Consider the following 18,312-nt stretch of genomic DNA (forward strand, 5'->3'; position numbering starts at 1 on the left):
TACAAAAATTATGTATTTTATTTTTATTTGAAACAGCATTTCTTATCAAAATAGGGGTTTTGAGGGATGAAGATGCATTGCACGTACTTCTGGGATCTTGGCTGAATTTTAATCTATCGAAAAATTGAAAGATGACGTGCAGCAAAGCTGTACCTCCTTGTCTGCTCCCACAGGCAATGAAAATGATGAATGCTTGTCATGCTCAGCTTGGTGTTTTCCTCCAGGTCTTGGAGCTGCTAATTTCTTACTTCCAGTGACTTAAATGGAAGCTATAGAGAAGTTTCTTTTTCTGACCTTGAGAAGAACTAAAATCTCCTTGTATTTATAAACTAGACAGGAAAGAAGATCTGAGCACTACTGAGCCATTTTTTTCTGACTTTCTACTAATAGGTGTAGTCAAGGAAGGTTAAATAGCTTGCTTTACAGGAAAGCTTAGGAGTATATGGTAATGAAAACTGTAATGGCAGCTTGTTCTCAATTAGCAGCTTGTTTCTTGTGTGCTACTTCTCAGACAAGTTTTCAGGGGAAAAAATGGAAGAGAGGGGGGATGACTGGCCAGCCTAATGCGTAGTAATAACAGCTAATAAAAATAAAGAAGTGGTCACTCAAGCTTCCTCATCTCTATAGGAGGTCAGTACAACTGCATCTTTAGTATAATCCTACCACCTTTTAATTCTTGGACCATTCTCTACTTTTGGGAAGAGAAGTATTTATTGTGACCTATTTCCAAGGAAAAATGGGATTTTGAATTTATCTTTTTTCATGTGATCCACTCTTCTTGGAACAAACACATTCCCAGCAAATCCTACAAGAGACTTCACTTCAAACACAGCAGAAACCGCAGACTGAGCAGCTTTTTCTAATTAAAAAACCCCTCAAAGGTCACTCTAACTGATGAGATTTACACCATCAGATTCAATTCATTAAACTAAAACTGTAAAACAAGTTCAAGAGGGTCTGTTAGGTGACTGCCTGTCTGTTGTCTCCTGCTGTATTTGAAACCCTTGCAAGGAAGAGGAAAAGGGGCACAGCATTTGTGTTTTATAAGTTAGCAAACGGCATAGTTGTGAGCTGGGGGGATACGGTGTCCTAGACTTGAGCAGGATTTATTTCCCTATACTGAGAAAGCCAAGCGAGAATACTCACAGAGAATATAAACTCTGGGGGTTTTTTCCATTGTTTTTTCTTTGTTGTATTGTATTGTTTTGCTTAGCTGTGCTCCTGTAGTCCAAGGCCACCTCCAAGGCTTCCCACTCCCCGAGCTGAATGGCCACAGGCAGCTCATTATCGTGACTTGTGTTGCTGTCTTCAGCATTTTAAAAAGTCTTTTTCTGTTTCTTCAGCAATAAGAGTGTAGTCATCTGCACTGCGCCTCTTAACCCTTTTAAAAAGAATTTCTGTAAAAATTGTCCGTCAAGGGCTTCAGCGTGGGCTGTACGTGCTCTTGCTGTAAAACAAGCTCACCACCTACCTCAGTGAGTACCTGGAGAAAGCTGTGGTTGCTACTACATGCTGACAGGGTCCGTAGCCAGGGCGTAGCCATGGATTCTCACCTGGGCTTTATTACAAGAATATTGAGAAACAGAATATTTCAGTTGGAAGCCATCTACAGCAGTCATCTAGTCTAATACTAGGAAAATCACTTTAATTCTCTCCCTTCCTTTTCCCTTCTATACTGTCTGTCTCCTTTCTGACACTTCAGCCTGTAAAATGTGTTAGATTCAGCCTGACACAGGCTTACAGGAGAGGCTAATGAAGCTATCCCTGACCTTCAGTGCTGCCTGGGGTAGAACATGTTTTCAAGTGATGGGGTGCTGTTTTTTCTCCTCACCTGTACAGCCCTCCATCCCGTTCACAGTGCATCCTGCCAGACACCTCTTTTAATTTCATCTTGTAAATACTGCAGGAATTTAAATCGTTCATGCTGATTTATCCTGAACAGCAGAAGATCATTTCTGTGTGACTGGAGCAGGAGTTTCAGTAAGTTGAGTGTGTGGAATGAGACCCTACTGCAAGCAGCTGCATTGCTGCTGGTCTGGCTTGGCAGTGGGAACGCTGCCAAAGCACAGACATCTTGTAAAACCAACTGTAGCCATCAACCAGGGCTGTTTTGGCAGTATCGATCATTGAATGCAATACTGATGTGGTCATTTTGCCTTTTGCATTAAATGTAAGTGCTGGTCTGTAGCTTAGTCCTGTGGAAACTTTGGCTTGACTTTGTCTGCCTGTTTTCCCTGGAAGACTCTGCTTTGAGGTGGTTGATTCATGAGTAGAGACAGATTTTCACCACTTTAGAGGTGTGATTTTAATGTTTGCTGTATCCTGAAGGTTGGTGTTGTGGCAAGGGTGGCTGAACCTTGTGTGGAACTCTGGAGCTGCTACCATTTTTTGGCAGAAACATTAAAGCAAATCATCATGCTTATTTAATGCAGGGTCAAAGTTCATAACAGAACTGCTGTATATGTAGTTCCATAGAGAAAATGAGATTTTGGAGAGGAGTAAGACTGTCCATGTACTTTAATCTCTATGTGGTTTCCAAATGGAGTCCTTGTTCCTTGTTCTGATGTTTGGAAAGCATGGATGAGCTGACCTGATTTTTTTTTTTTTTTTAATTATTATTATTATTATTTTTTAAAATTTTTGGATTTTTTCTAATGGTGGGAGAAAAGGAGGTGGCAGGAGATACAGTTGCATCTCCTTGCTCACTTTCCTACCAACTTCAGCACAAACCAGAGAAGGAGCTGCTGTAACAAGGCAATGATACATTGCTGATTGTTCATTAGATGCTTGAAATGAGCATGTGTTTAGTAAGGTAGCAATTAAGGACTGACTGACAGTAACATGCATGTTTGTCTTTAAAGTAGGAACTTGTGTCTCGATGTTTAATGAAGGGTTTACAACGGTATTTAGTTTTTGTGCATGAAGTTCAGGTGAGGTGTGTCATGTATTCTGATGAATATGGATAAACTGAATAAAGTGGGAGGAGGATTTTTGAGATAAATTAAAATATCTTGGATGCCCTTTGTCTTGAGGACATTGTGCTTTGGCACAGACAGGGTAGCCCAGGTGGTTTGACCTGTGCTGAGCTCCTGGCTGCTGTGGCCAGACTGTCTCTGGCAAGGGAGCTGCTCAGCATCTCCTCTGGCACGGCTCTGCATAGGCTCTGCACTGAGCATGGACACACAGGCTCTTACGGTTTTGGTAGAGAAGGAACAATATTGCTCAGTATTACTCCACACTTCTGGAAAATGTAAATATTGGAGAACAAGTCCCATTCTTAAAGATGAATTAATATATTCACTTCCCTGTCTCATGATGTTGAGTGGCTTTTGGGTGAAAGTGCTTTTTTGAAAATACAAAGAGTGGTCCAGTAGCCGAAGTTAGAAGTGGGATGTGCTTGCTCAGCTGTTTTGTTCTCAGTTGCACCATTGTGCTACAGGGAAGTGGCTTGCTTTAGTATTGCATTCTGTGTGTATAAGTTCTTGTCCCAGTCATGAAGGTGAGAGATGAACATATTTGGACTAACTGAATTGAATATTAAACTTACGGATATTTTAGCTTTTTTATCTATTGCAGGTAATTAAAGTATATAGTGAAGACGATACTAGCAGAGCTTTGGAAGTACCACGTGATATAACAGCCAGGGATGTATGTCAGCTGTTGATATTGAAGAACCACTATATTGATGACCACAGCTGGACTCTATTTGAACAACTTACCCACACAGGTTTAGGTAAGACTAACAGTACACAATGGTGTGGCAGTGCATAACGTGTTTGGTGTTCATTTTCACTTAAAAGTACAATTGTAATAGAAGGGCTTAGGAGTAAAATGATGGGAGGGCTTGTGTGAATTTGTTCTTTTGAGAGTTTGTTTCTTCTGTTTATCTTTTTTTTTTTTGGCACAGTACATTTGCCTCATGCTGTTTGATCTATTCTACATCTGTAAGAGTTGATCTGAAAGACACTAACCATTGAGGTTCTCACTGCAATTTTTTTCTCACTTTATTTTATTTGGCAGTTCTTCCTCTTCTACTGATGTTTCCTGCTTATCTCTAACAAGACATGGGTTATTTTCATTGCATATAGTGCTATTCTATCTGGACAACAGGGCTCAGTCTTCAGAAATATCAGAGTAGGCTGTCAGTATTTTCCTTCAATACAATCAGTTTGGCCAGATTTATTGCGAACTCTGGGACAAGCCTTCTTCAAAAGCAGAACAAAGCCATTCTTCTAAATTTCCAGTTATGGACCAATGAGCTGTGTTGAAGTGACTTTATGCTTAGTATTTTAAGTTGCTGAAAAAAAATACTCTGAACTCCTTCCACATTATCAGTGTTCCTCTAGTGTGATAAAAAGCCTCTTTTTCTATTTTAAAGTTTAAAAGGAGTAATCCGTGATTTCAAATTAACTGTACGAACATCTGTACTTTTAACTTCTGATCTCTGTTCCTTTTTGCAGTGTATAGACATAATTTTGCAGTATAGAAACCCATTAAGACAAATTAAATATAGGGAGTAAGGAGAAGTTTGCAGAGATGTAGAAAATGCAGAAGACAGGAAAGACTTCACTTAGCAGAAGATGATTTTACAAGCCCACTATTAGGCTGTAGTATTGAACTGATCCTCTAGTCAGACAATCTTACTTCTTTTAAAGCATGTTTCGGTACTCTATTGTGTTCGATTTTGATAGGGAATTATATCAGAAAAATCTGCTAGAAGACAAATGCCACGTCACTCAGAGTTTTCATATTAGTCTTGAACTTTGGCACTGTATTGGAGTTACGAAAGGTGCTACTTCTGCAACCTCAAGGGCAGTTCTAGTTGCTAGTGCAAAGTGTGGCATGAGGAAGAGGATGGTTTGGGGGCCTTCCTGAATTCTAAAATACATAGAAAACTCCTTGGAGTCCTTAATTTTTAGAAGAAAGTGCACTGGTACCTGGTAACTCTAGTACTGTTGATGTAAAAAAAAAAAAAAAGCAAAACCAAAAACCAACAAAACCAAAACCCAAACCAAACAAAAACCCAACCAAAACCCATGAACAAACAAAAAAAACCCCAAACACAAAAACATGCACCACGACAAGAAAAATAAACACCTGCCCAACATACACACAAAGCTATTGTTTAACTACCTTTCTTTGTATGTATCTAGGGAATCTGGACTCATGCATTTGTGTAAAATAAACTTGACTGTGCATCTCCAACTGTATTATGTTTAATAGATGTATTTTAAAGATGAACTAGAAAAGCTAAACTGTTTTCTGCCCTTTTCTGCTCCTTTATCCTATGAAGGCAGCCTCAAACGTTTTTCAAGTTTTTTTTCTTGCTTTGTAACATTTCAGTTATTTATAACCTTTTGCACTGAGTGTATCAGTTGTAAGATGCTTCCAGCTCAGAGTAAGGTCAGAGTTAAATCTGGGTTGAGACTGTAAATGACTGACTGCTACAGAAGAAGAGGCATAAAAAGGGCTTTAGACAACACTACTATGTAAATAGTAGAAGTGTTTTCTTTATTTTATAGTGGCGGTGGTGTTTAAGTAGTGTAGTAACTACAGAAGAACACACTTTTGACAAACCATGCGAGAACAACAGTGGCATTGTTTCTCCAGGTTTATTTATTTGCACAATACACCTTTTGTCAAATAGTGTGTTAGCTTCAATTGGAAGGATTTCTTGGAAGATTTCAATATCAAATCATTAGTAAAGTGGCTTTTCCTAAGAGTCTGAAATTCTCAAAATAGGTCTGAAGACCTGCATTCACCATACAGTCTTCTGATCGCTCCAGCTGCTTGAGGCATCATTTTAGAAAAAGGTGAATTGTTCATTTTAAAAACAAAATAATTTTCTAAATGGTGAGGGTAGTGATTCAACATTACTAGGAACAACTTGAGATATCTTTTTGTTTGTTTTTTAATAATACTGAATAATAATGGATTTATTTTTATGATACTGTTAGAATGGGTTTTGTTTGAAAGGTTTAACATACTGATCTTCACTTGCATTAAGTAAATTCTTAAGCACTGGATGAGAAGTGTGAGCATATGTGTCTGTGTGAATTCCAGTATGATGGGGATTAATAATTCATTTATCAATTAGTGAACATTTTCTTTAATATCTAACAGCTGTCTGAGTACTCCTGAATTAGATATGATTGCATGAATCTTAGTGAGCTGAGCACAGTATTCTGCCTTTAATCAAGACATACATTAATTACACACCAAAGTGTGCCTTCATTGCTGTGTGGAGGTCGGTGCATGTGAAAATTAAAAAAGAAAAACAAAACAAAAACAAAACCAAAAACAAACAAAACCACCAAAAACAAACAAACAAAACAAAACTTCCCACCCAAAAGGAAACACAAAAACATAGTCTGTGTATTCCTGTTTTCACAAACCTATATGCCCTTTAGTGTGGAACTGTATTTTTCCTTTTCTAGTGGGAAATTTTTGTGGTGACTGTAAATAGTTTTCCATTTGCTTCTGCAGCTCAGCAGATGTGTTGAGGGTTCGTCTTTGAGTAGGCAGTAGTGCCTTGGCCATATACATCATCGTTGTGTTTCAGTCTCTCATTTTGATTTCACTATCCACATTCTTTTAGGTAGCTTGTGGGAAGGCTCACAGAGCATTATCTGTGTGATAGTACTGGGCAATGGCTTCTCTGTTTTTATTTCATTTAAATTTTCTTCTCCCTCTGGGTGGCTGTGATGGTTTGACAGAAATCAAGTAAGCCTTCTTCATGCAGGTAGAAACTTTTATTCTTAGTCATTAGCATGGTATTTCGTTTTGAATTTAGTTTGAGAACACTAGCTTTCCTGTGTTTGGGATTTGGTATTAAAGGAATGAAGAAGTCACAGATATCATGGCTGTTGCCAAGGGGACAAAAGACTTTACAGCTGTCCAGCGGCAGATGCTGGAGAGGAAGCTTTTTGAAATGTGTTCTGTCATGCACATCAATATTGAATCTTCTTCCATGTGCTTTAGTTCCTTTCCATAGTTAAGGAGATGTTGTTTTGGGCTGTAGCAGGTGCTCCTTATGTTAGAGATAGTCGTAATAAAGAGGTGGTAGCGAGTAAGGTAGAAGCTCTCTAGTCTAACTGGAAGAGCAAAAAGGATCCAATTAAACCAAAGTGCAGCTTTTGTATGGCAACATTTAGAGATTTGATTACAGGGCTGTGGTTTGAAGGGCACTAAGTCAGTGTTTCAGTAAGCTGAAGCAATGGTAGAATATTCTGTGATGTGACACCTAAAAAATAAAGAAGTTGCAGCACCCTTACCCATCCATTGCAGTGATGCAGAATGTCTTATTTTTTTACCAAGAAGTAAGCCTTGAGGAAATGGTATTTTCTAAAATGTCACAATGCCAACTGTTTAAATGTCATCCCAGAGGAGCACTTTCTTTCTATAAAACTGAAAGGAAAAAAAGTGCTGGTTTTGAGTAACAGCTTCAGTTCTTTAGTGTCTCTTTACCCCTGCGTCTGAAAAACATGTTTTGGAGTAGAGCAACCTGTACAATATTTTAAGATTCTCACTTTTCTTTCACTGTTTATGGGGGTATTTTTTGTTTTCTGAATTGCTTTATGTTTTTATTTGCTCAAAACCAAAAGAGAAGTGTACCAGAGATGGACAATCATATTAATACCCCTTGAGAACTACTAGTGCATTGCCAGGGTGTGCAGAGATGCAGTTAGAAAAGGAAAAGCTCAGCTTGAGTTGAAATTAGCCAGAGTTGTCAAAAACTGCAAGAAAGGGTTCTTCAGGTATGTAAACAACAAGCAGAAACAGAATGAAAATATTTGCCCTCTGTTAAACAGGAGGGGTGAATTGGTCACCAACAATGCTGTGAAGGCCGAGGTTTGCAACAGTTTCCTCTCCTTTGTCTTTACCAGCACTGTTGGGTCCCAGACCTTGGGAACAGAAATCCAGGTTGATGCAAGCAGAGACGGACCCACCATCAGCAGATGGAATAGTTGGTATGTGAACTGTTACAGGAGCTTGATCCCTATGAATCGATGGGCCCCAATACTATCCACCCAAAGATTTTAAGAGAACTTGCTGATGTTGTTGCAAGGCTGGTTTCTGTAATCGTTGAGAAGTTATGAAGATCAAGTGATGTCCTAGAAGACTGGAAGAAGGCTAAAGTCACCTCCTTTTATAAGAAGGGCTTAAAGGAGGATCCAGGAAATTATGGGCCCATCAGTCTTACCTCTGTCCCTGGGAAAGTTATGGAACAGATCCTCCTGGGGGCTATCGAAAGTCAGTTGAAATGTGTGATGGGGAAAAGACAGCACAGATTCACCAAGGGCAAACAGTGCATAACAAACCTGATCACCTTCTATGACAAAACAACCTGCTTGGTTGATGTGGGATGAGCAGTGGACAGTGTTTACCTGGATTTCAGCAAGGCTTTTGATATGGTTTCCCACAGCCTCCTCTTACAGAAACTGCTGTGTTACAGTCTAGACAAGTGATCTCTGCGGTAGACGGGGAACTGACTGACAAAGTGTACCCAGAAGGTGGTGGTAAATGGCTTCTTTTCAAACTGGCAACTTGTCATGAGTGGGGTCTCCCCAGGACAGACGTTGGGCCCAATGCTGTTTAATATCTTCACAAGTTATCTGCATGATGGGATCAAGTTGACGTTTGCTGATGATACCAAACTGAGTGGGGAAGTAGACACTTTGGAAGTCACCCTGCAGGAAGACCTGGATAGACTGTAAGAGTGGGATAACAAGAATGTTACGAAGTTCAACAAGAACAAGTGTAAGGTCTTGCACCTGGGAAAACATAATCCAGGTGTGCAGCACAGGCTGGGATCTACCAGGATGGGGAGCAGCTCTGTGGAAAGGGTCCCGGTATGAGCTCAATATGAGTGAACAATGTGCTTCTGTGGCAAAGAAATCCCACAGGATGCTGGGCTGCATCAAGAAGAGTATCACCAGCAGAGACAAAGAAGTCATTATCCTGGTCTTCTCAGTGCTTGTCAAGCCACACCTGGAATACTGCATTGAGTTTTGGTCCCCAGTATGCAAAAAGGATGTGGACAGGCTGGATAGAGTCCAGAGAATGGCCACAAAGATGACGAAAGCAGTGGGAAGCTGCCATGGGAGGAAAGGCTGAGAGAACTGGGTTTGTTCAACCTTGAGAAAAGAAAGCTCGGGAGAGACCTTATCGCTGTGTTCCAATATTTAATGGGTGGCTACAAAGAAGATGGAGACTCCCTTTTTACAAGGAGTCACATGTAAAAGACAAGTGGTAATTTGTAAAAGTTACTTCTGGAGAGATTCCAATTGGACAAAAGAGGGAAATTTTTCACAATGAGAATGATCAACCATTGGAATAATCTCCCCAGGGAAATGGTGGACTCCCTAATATTGGGCACTCTTAAGATTCAGCTGGACAGGGTGTTGGGCCATTTTGTCTAGACTCTGTTTTTCCTAAGAAAGGTTGGAACAGATGAACCTTGGGGTCCCTTCCAGCCTGGTATTCTATGATTCTATTATTTATTAGCTTCATTTGATCTGGTTACAAAATGTGAGTTTTGTAGCATCCTTACTTCCTGTCTTTATGGGCTCAAGAATTAGTTAAATTCAGTGAAGAATTAATTAAATTCAATGGAAGTTTAACTTTTCCCTGCTAGATCTGTAGATCATGAGAGTGCTTCCTCTCTGCTAGTCATGAGTTTTTTATTTTCCCACTGAGGTGGGATTTAGCTGTATGAGTGTAGTGTCTCTAAACTTGCTGGCTGGAAACTTCCTCAAGAAGCTTGTAGATCTGTGGGCTACAGTGAGGCTGTTGGCCACCAGATTGGACAGTGTGGAAGCATGAGGCAGTGACTGGTAAAAGAGGTGGCAAGTGAAGATCAGTAAAATACGTTGTAGTTCTAAAGAGGTTTTAATGATTTCAAATTTGAAGTTTGATTTTTGTCTCTTAGAAGGTTGTGCATGCTACACTTTATGAAAGGTAGGCTCTTTGTTTAGCCAGGACTTGCAAGAATTTATGATTTTTTAAAAAATCTATACTATTCTTTTATCTAAGATTTTTCAAAAGGTTTTAACAATGGGCAGTTACATGAGAGCGTCAACATTCATTTAAAGTATATAATAAGGTCCCTTAGGATAATGCAGTGGAGTATAGAAAATGTAATCAGAAAATTGTGAGTTACATGGCCCATGTGTCACTGCTTAGCATCTGCAAGACAACATGGATTTGGTCATGAAATGGAGTAGAGCCCTCAGCTGCCCCTGTAAAAGAAAACAACTAAACATGAGCAAAAAACCCCTCATGTGACCTTCCTCAGAACTGGGGCCCTGCTGAGGTGGAACAGTAACTTGGTGTAACGTGGGCCTGACTAATGGACTAGGCTCTTAGGTGCAGGTTTTGTGTTGCTTGTTTTAAAATGTGTATTATTTTTTTACAGGAAGAGCTATAGAAGATCATGAATTAGTGATGGAAGTCCAGTCAAACTGGATAATGGAAGAGGAAAACAAACTGTATTTTAGAAAAAATTATGCCAAGTATGAGTTTTTTAAAAATCCACTGGTAAGTTCTAACATATCTCTGAAGTGATGCAGTTGCTGTTGCTGCAAAACAGCCTTTTCTGTTAACATACAGGCAGAGTTGAGAGCTGTTGGTGTAATGTGAGTCAAAAGCAATAATTAGAAGGGAATATGTGAGATACAGGAATACATTGCAGTGTTTGTAACTGTTGGCTAGTCTTTTTGTTGCAACTGTGAAACATCCATGTTTATACTTTGTTTTTTGGTGAGGGGGGCGGATGTGGGTTTAATTTTATTGAAGTGTGCACATGGATCTACAACAAAATAAAGTTTATGAAATTGAATGAAGTTTCCATCAAGTGACAATAAAATACAAAATGAAGCAGTGTAAGAAGGGGCATCTGTAGCAAAGATGATTTTATTGTTGAAGTGAAAATCGAATGTTAAGGCCCAGTGCTGCCCAATGGCAGCTTCTCACAGCTGCAGCTAAATGACAGCTGACACAAAAGGGCATGAACAGCCATAACGTATTAGGAGTAAGTGAAAGCGAAGCCAAAGTTAGCGTATGTAAGGAATGGAAAGAGAGCAGAGACAACTCATAGCTCAAGGATGTTGCCAAAGGTTAATGCTGCTGATTTGGACCTTGGCTGATGGCAACAGTCCTGGCTCAGCAGGAGAAACTTGCCACCTGCTTGCTCAAATGCATGGTGTGTTTGGATCACTCCTAATACTGTCTCTTGTAAAGCCAGCTTGTTTCAGATGTCAAAGGGAGAAGCAGCAGAAATATATGAGGACTTGAAAGGTGAAAAGTGCAAGGGAACTCAAATTATCTACCTGAGAAAAGATAAGATACCAGAAGATAGAAGAGATCTGAGGGGTTTTTTCTTGCTCCACCTGTGTTTTTCTGGGTGAATCATATACTCCTCTACTATGGAAGTATCACTGCACTAGTGAAAAATTCTGAGCCTGAGATGTTCTACAGTTAGCAGAGAAGCTTTTAAAGAATAAATCTGTTTGTGTATTGGTTAACCAGTGAGCAGAACCAGGTGTGGAGTGTGGCTGACATGCCGCTGTGACCAGCATCAGCAGACATGGCTAATCAGAGTCCTTCCTGTTCCTGTTGAGTCCCGTTCTGGGTACTGTGGTCCAGGTGTAGCAAGAATGCTTTATCAGAAGTATGTTGATATGAATTAACCCTACCAGTAGTTCATTTGTATTAAAAGTTAGTCAGTGGACATTGGACTACCAAAGGAATATTAGCTTAGAACTTCTCAAAGCCTTGAGAAAACATTATTTGTAACAGTCAAACTCTTGGCTGGTTCCTATCAGCCTGCTGAACTCCCCAGCTGCAGGTCTGTCCCTAAATTATACCTTGAGCTTTCATTGGTAATGAAATTGGCACTCTACATGCAGAATTTGTAACCACACTGTACTGATGTATGCAAATTTTGGTGTTAATTCATATTCATATCATACAAAATGGACAATTCAAAAAAGCAAGCTGAGAGGGCTGGTTCTCTATTAATGGAAGTTACTCCAGAACATTTACTGGTTTTCTAGTGTAATGAAAACAAGACAAAAGAAAACAATGCAATTTTTCAGCATGTTGGTGTATACCCTCCTACTTTGTAGCATCTCAAAGCCCCAGGCAAGTCTTCTATATGAACAGCAACAGAAATTACTAATAGAAAAATAGCACTAAGGGCCAAGTACTGCAATATGACATGCAGGGTTTTTGAAACCCTCTTGCTTCCAGGGATCACTGATGTTTTCTCAAAATTCCAAGTTTTTCATCAGGTAATATATAGGATGTCACAAATTTAGGAATTATATTAAGGTAAACTTAAACTGTTGGATCAGATAATCTGCAGTGTCTTGCACTGCATTGAGAACTTGAATTTTATGTCCAAGAGAGACAGGAGGTTTTATATTTATCTTTACGGAACTTTGATACAAATTGTTTTTGTTACAGGGTTTTTTTCCAGATCATATGATATCTTTTCCAAGTGAGACCAGTGCAGCTATAAGCCATTCTGGAATATTACAGGTTTGTAATCTTTGAATGAAGATGAGCCACCATAGCTCAGAGTTTCCCTTGTGTTGTGTGAGCACAGCTCATTGTCACTGTTGGATCTGTGACTAGGTTTTGAATACCTCAAAACATGGTTAATAACTTTTCTTCCTTACGAGATATGATGTGTCTCTTCCAGATAGTTATTATATGACCACACCTGGAAACTTGCACATTCTTTCAGAATCAAGGAGTGCCAAACCAGACAAAATGCACTAAAAATGGTTATTACATTTGTTGGGTATTTGAGTTGAAAGACCCCATTTCCTAAAAAAGGTGGGGTCCTGCAGTACTCAGCACATGCTTAACAGCAGGCCTTGGTGGAATAATGAGGAACTGCTAATGCGATACAAATGGATATAAAAAAGAGTTAAATGGTCAAACTCAATGAGTAGAAAATTTAGACTGACTAGTATGATTTGTTGGCTTGAAGGCTACTGTAGCCTTCAGAAAAAAAAATCAGTGTTAGTCATCTTTTAAGCAGATGAAAGATTTTAATTTACAGTGGAAATAATTCCACAGAATGACCATATCAGGGATCATCATCTTACTTCTCAAAGAGGGGAAAAACGAGTAATAAGGGTGGAAGCATACACATCACTCTTGTTTGCTTGTCTCTAGAAAAAATAATTAATAGACAAACTGTCACTGGTCTTAAGACAACAGTCCGATGTGTGAGTTTTGGGGATAAAGAATGATTGGAAAAGCAACATAATTCCACAAGATTTTTAAGGTAGAAGTAAAAGAAATATAGAAATTAGAAATTTTCTTTTGCATCTATATAATAAATTCTACCTTTGCATCAATGAGTAAATTAAAAATATGAAAGAACCAATTCCCAAAGCATTCTTCTGTTTTAAATAGTTACATCCATATAGAAGCTAGTCTTAGTCAGGAGGTAAAGATTATCCCAAATATAGTGAAAAATGTTTCAAATTATCCCCAGTGTTAATAGAACTTAGTATTTTTTGCTCATAAATGTGATTTGGTAGTTTGAAAAAAATAATGAAGACTTTTATAATGGAACTGTTTGCACTATACTCTTGCACAGAACTTCCTTTAGCCCTGGAAATAGCACGTACTGTGATAGGTAGAATGTGTGCAGAGCTTGTGGGCAAGATTAAGAATCATTCTAAATGTGAATAGTTACATCCCATTTTGATAGCTTGAAAATATGTCACAAAATCTCCTCTGTTGCTATTTCATGTTTCATTGCCTGCTTAATTGTATTTTGTTGAATAAAACTTGCTTAGCCACAAAGTAGAGAACACCCTTGTGGATGGTGCAGCCCTTACACATCTAAATTGTGTACAGTGTGTCTCTATTTCCTTGGAAACTTTCATTAAGACAAGTTAACGGGCTTTTGTTACTATTTGTGATGTGCTTGGTCAATTATCACAAGAGACATTAGTTTTAATAGCCCAGTGTTTACAAATGATTAAAAAATAATTTCTGATACTTTCATAGTTTTTTGTGGATTGAGCTGTAAGGAAGTGAAATGTTTTCAAGTATGTTTTTCTTGACTTTTGTTGATAGTGAAGAAGTGAGTGTTTTGGCTGATAACTTTAAATCAAAGCATCTAAATAGCCTCAAAACCAAAAGCCATTTAACTGTCTCCTATCCATTTAGCATGTTCCAAGTAAAATCACTAGGTCTGACATACACAGAATGTCTATGTATCCCAAAGAGAGAGGTTTAATCTCTGACATTAAGATCTTTAGCATAAAAAAAAAAAAAGTGTGTCACTATATTAGAGTATGGCTGCTCTGAGACAGAGCGCTGTATGTATGTGTCTGCTGGTAGACAGTATGGATCACTTGGAACTTGCTTTGCAAATTGGATGCTTTAAAACATGTCAAAAATGAACGTCATATGAAGATTTTAATCTGTGGCCTCTCCGCATAGTAATGAAACATTCTATTATAATTTTCAGACATTGGGTTGGCTTGGTTGTTTTTTGAGAACCACAGCTTTCACAGGTGGTCAACAAATTAATTCACTTGGTCTGATTAAATGTGAAACCATTGTTGAATGTAATTTTAAATGGAGCTTCTGACTTGTTTAAAACATGGGCTGTTCATTGGAGCAATTCTTATTTTAGATGAATTCATGTACATACTAGATCGTCTTGTATTCTTATTCATTACAGCATTTGCAATGAATAGACTGCACAGCATGGATAGTGTTGACAGAATTGAGTCTTCCTAAGTTAGTAGGTGAAATCCTAGTCTCACTGAAGTCAATAATTTTTTTTTTTAATTACTTCAAAGGGTCAGAATTTTATCCTAGGTTTCTTTTGTTTTCTTTTTTCTTATTTGAATAACATTTCTACAGTTTTGTCATTCTGTTTTTTTGATCTTTGATTGTATTTATAGCGTATTTTTTCGCTATGCAGTATGTCAATCAGCATTTTAAATTTAACAGTGACATTTTCAAAATAGAAGGTTGAAATTAACTCAAGTAATTACATTTTTTTCTGATTCTACTTGAAGAATAGACCTATTTTCCTCCCCTCTTCATCATGTTTTAATAGAGGCATTTGATATTCAGGTTCTGTAGGTAGACTTGAAGTTCAGAGTTCAAGTCTTATAATGACCAGTTTTGCTGCTTCTTTCTAATAGCTTTTTACATATAATGTGAATACATTAAAAAAAGCTGTTTTAGGTAGCACATGTCCAAGCCATCTTCCAGAGCAATGAAAAAACACTTGCACCTGATGTAGAATTTATTAAAGATGGGAGCACATGTCTTTCCTAAATAAACATTAAAAAATCAGTGTTATATATTCTATGATTCTAGATTCAAAAATTAAAGATGGAACAGGATTACCAACATAAGCACTCATAGTTTGTTGAAAGGTGGAATTACTGATAGTGTCTTTTCCTTTTGTCCTATCCCCATTGCTATCACGTTCTTAGTTGTTCCCATTCTCTGCTTTCATAGATTAAAGATTCAAGCTTTCATTTCTTTAATCTCTCTGCCACAGCAAGTTTCTCTGTCCCTGACCAGTTTCTCATCTGACTCTGTTTCCAGTCTTTGGCTGGAATAGCCGCACACTGAATTTCAGTCTCTTGCCAATCTCCTAAACATGTCCTAGTCTGCCCGTTGCCCTTCCCCACCTTCCGCCCCAGGTTTTGTCGGCCTTTCTCCCAGTCTAAACCCCTCAGATTGAGTGAGGACTATAGGAGACAATACGGATGAACACTGTTAGTTCTTCTCTGGAGTTAAGTGGTGCCTTTAAAATTTATCAGCAGATTCTGTGGAAAGTCCTGCTTGTTCCCAGTAGAGGCTGGGTCATGGCTGGCTGTGATCACATCTTTGAAAAAATCAGGCATCAGATTTAAACTTGATTCACAGGGTGTCATGAAAACGATGGCTCCTTTAACTCTCTAAAATCATGCGAGTGCTCGAGAAACATCTACCTTAGCAAATGTCTCTGCTACTGCAAGCATCCTTTCATTGAAAATGTTGGAGATGCAGACAAATAAGTTGTGTGGTTAGGAGTTCAGCTCTCAATCTTTATTGCCTTCTGTGATATCTAGTATTTCCGCATTTTTTAATATTATTTTCATCTGAAATGGTGTGGTGTTTTTCCTGTTATATTGTTTTTTCACTTGTTGATTTTTATTTTTTTTTTCACCTCAACAAAAGAAATTTACTTGCTTTGTTTAGATTGGTTTTAAATTGGTTGGTTTTACAGCTAATCAAATTGTAATTGAGTCCTTGGTGCTGTCATATAATAGTATCTGAAAGCCGTGGTGACATTTGACAGCACTCTACATATCGTATAAAGTATTTCACTGCATGGGGGAGAGGCTGAAAGCTTATTTCTGCATATTGTGTGACCAGTAATACCTGTCTGCCACATACCATCATTTATTTAACTCTCCCCACTACTTCTTCATATATTAAGGGCTTTTCTTATTTTTCTTATTTTATCCTATTTTGGTTACCCCTTATCTGCACAAACAGGGATCCATTCTGCCCTGTAATAGACTTGCATGTACCTCCATTCAAACAAACAAACCAAAAGAACACCAAAAAACCCCACAACTGAACTAAAACAACAATAAAAGTGCAATCAAAACCAACCTGCAACCAAAAAACCCGAGGAAGTTACCTTTTTACTATCTTTAGTTGTGGCTGTTTATTACAGACATTCATTTCTCACTGTGAAATATTTTTACTGCTTATTTCTTCTGACAGTTAATGGTTTTTACTATGGCTTGTTCACGTTATATTTTCTCGCACAGTTCTCAGCTGTCTTAGAAAGAAAAAGATGGATCTAGGATTGCCTTTTTCCTAGCATTATTGCTACTTTATTTTAATTGATAGCAGGCGTACAACAGTGACTGTTGGAGCTGAGCTTTCTATTGCTTCTCCACTTTCGTCTACTGAGTAAGAAAAAAGATTTTCATGACAGCACTTCTAGTTTGAAGCTCTTATGGCAGAAATCCTGGGGTAGACACTTGTGCGGGCTGGGAGCCAACCGCTCCTTTCTTCTTCAGCAGAGATGCTAAAGCCTAAAAAGATGTTGTTTTTACATACATTGACCGGTTTATATTTTCCTAAAACTTCCATTTGACTTTGCTTATGGAGTTGGAATACTTTTTAAATTTAGCCTTTATATTCACCACTAGCGAGCCTGTTAATATGTGGCAAATGGGAAGATTAACAGGCTGGAACACCTACCAGGACCTACCTGTCTGCTTCAATGTGGCTGCAATAGCTTAAACTGCGTTTGCACACAATGTGCCAGCAGCACATGTAGATGGATGAACCTGGTCTTATAGTAATTTAACTATTCAGGTGAATAGCGGTGAAGCTATTCGTAATGCATTCCTGGTTGTGGGCTAGGGCCCTCCCCCATCAGTTGAAGCCTCCCAGGGTTACTGCATTTGTGCCGACTGAATTTAATTAGCTCAGGACGGTCTACAGGTTGTACAGTAATGCACCTGACTGGAAGGTAGGAACACAATAACAGCGAAAGAGTCCTGGTATATCTTGATTGGACTGCATTATTTAGTAGCCCAAGAACTTTGTGTGCTTCCAAAATTGAGTTTACTTCATCACTTTGCAGCACTCTGGCACTGGCCAGTCTGTCTCTTGCCTGAGAATCTGTTTCTTCCTGTCCTCAAATCAGATTTTCTGGACGTGGCAATGGACAGGAAGAAAATGCAGCAATGAAAGCTGCAGATATTAACCAGAAAATCCCTTGTTCCTACCTATATATAAGCTTTGATAGTATTTATGATGCTGTAGTCCAGTCTGGGGCAAGGTTCCTTGAAGAGATCAGTAACAATATAGATTCCTTTGCATATATGGAAATGGAAGAAGTTTAAATTAGCCTCTTTAGATATGAGTAATAGTTCTGAGTACTTTTCTTGGAAGAAGAGTAATAGAAATGAGTGCATTGCATGGAATTAGAATAAAATTAACATGGTTTCCAGCTTTTAGTGGGTACTTTTGCAGACTGAGTGAAACTGTGTACTTGGTCTTAGCAAGATCCCAGCTGTTTTGGCTCTGATTGTTTGGCTGAAATGGCAGAAGAGAAGCCAGTGAATACCTTGAGTAGAGACAGCCCAACAGGCAGCTTCTCTGGGCATTAGTTAACTTCTCTGCCTGTCCATGGCATTCTGCGTTTCTGTGACCTGTGAGGGTGCACACCTTTTTCTTGCAGTTTCGGAACCAAAATAGCTGGTCTGTCCAACTTTTACTTCCTCCTTTCTTCTGATGCAGCTTTGT

The 18,312-nt window shown here is 38.6% G+C and overlaps 1 protein-coding gene across 2 annotated transcripts in view; it reads left to right on the top strand.

The window, feature by feature from the left end:
* Positions 1-18,312, top strand: part of GRB14 (growth factor receptor bound protein 14) — a gene marked incomplete at both ends in the record, with an annotated part of 64,053 nt that overhangs the window by 31,618 nt on the left and 14,123 nt on the right. For both annotated transcript variants that reach the window (XM_080347146.1, XM_080347147.1), the window contains 3 exons: positions 3,577-3,733; positions 10,418-10,539; positions 12,469-12,543. In XM_080347146.1, the coding sequence (XP_080203272.1) occupies positions 3,577-3,733; positions 10,418-10,539; positions 12,469-12,543 (354 nt within the window). The remainder of the gene's footprint in view (positions 1-3,576; positions 3,734-10,417; positions 10,540-12,468; positions 12,544-18,312) is intronic.

Source organism: Nesoenas mayeri (genome assembly GCF_963082525.1).
Source record: "Nesoenas mayeri genome assembly, chromosome: 6".
Lineage (NCBI taxonomy): Eukaryota > Metazoa > Chordata > Aves > Columbiformes > Columbidae > Nesoenas > Nesoenas mayeri.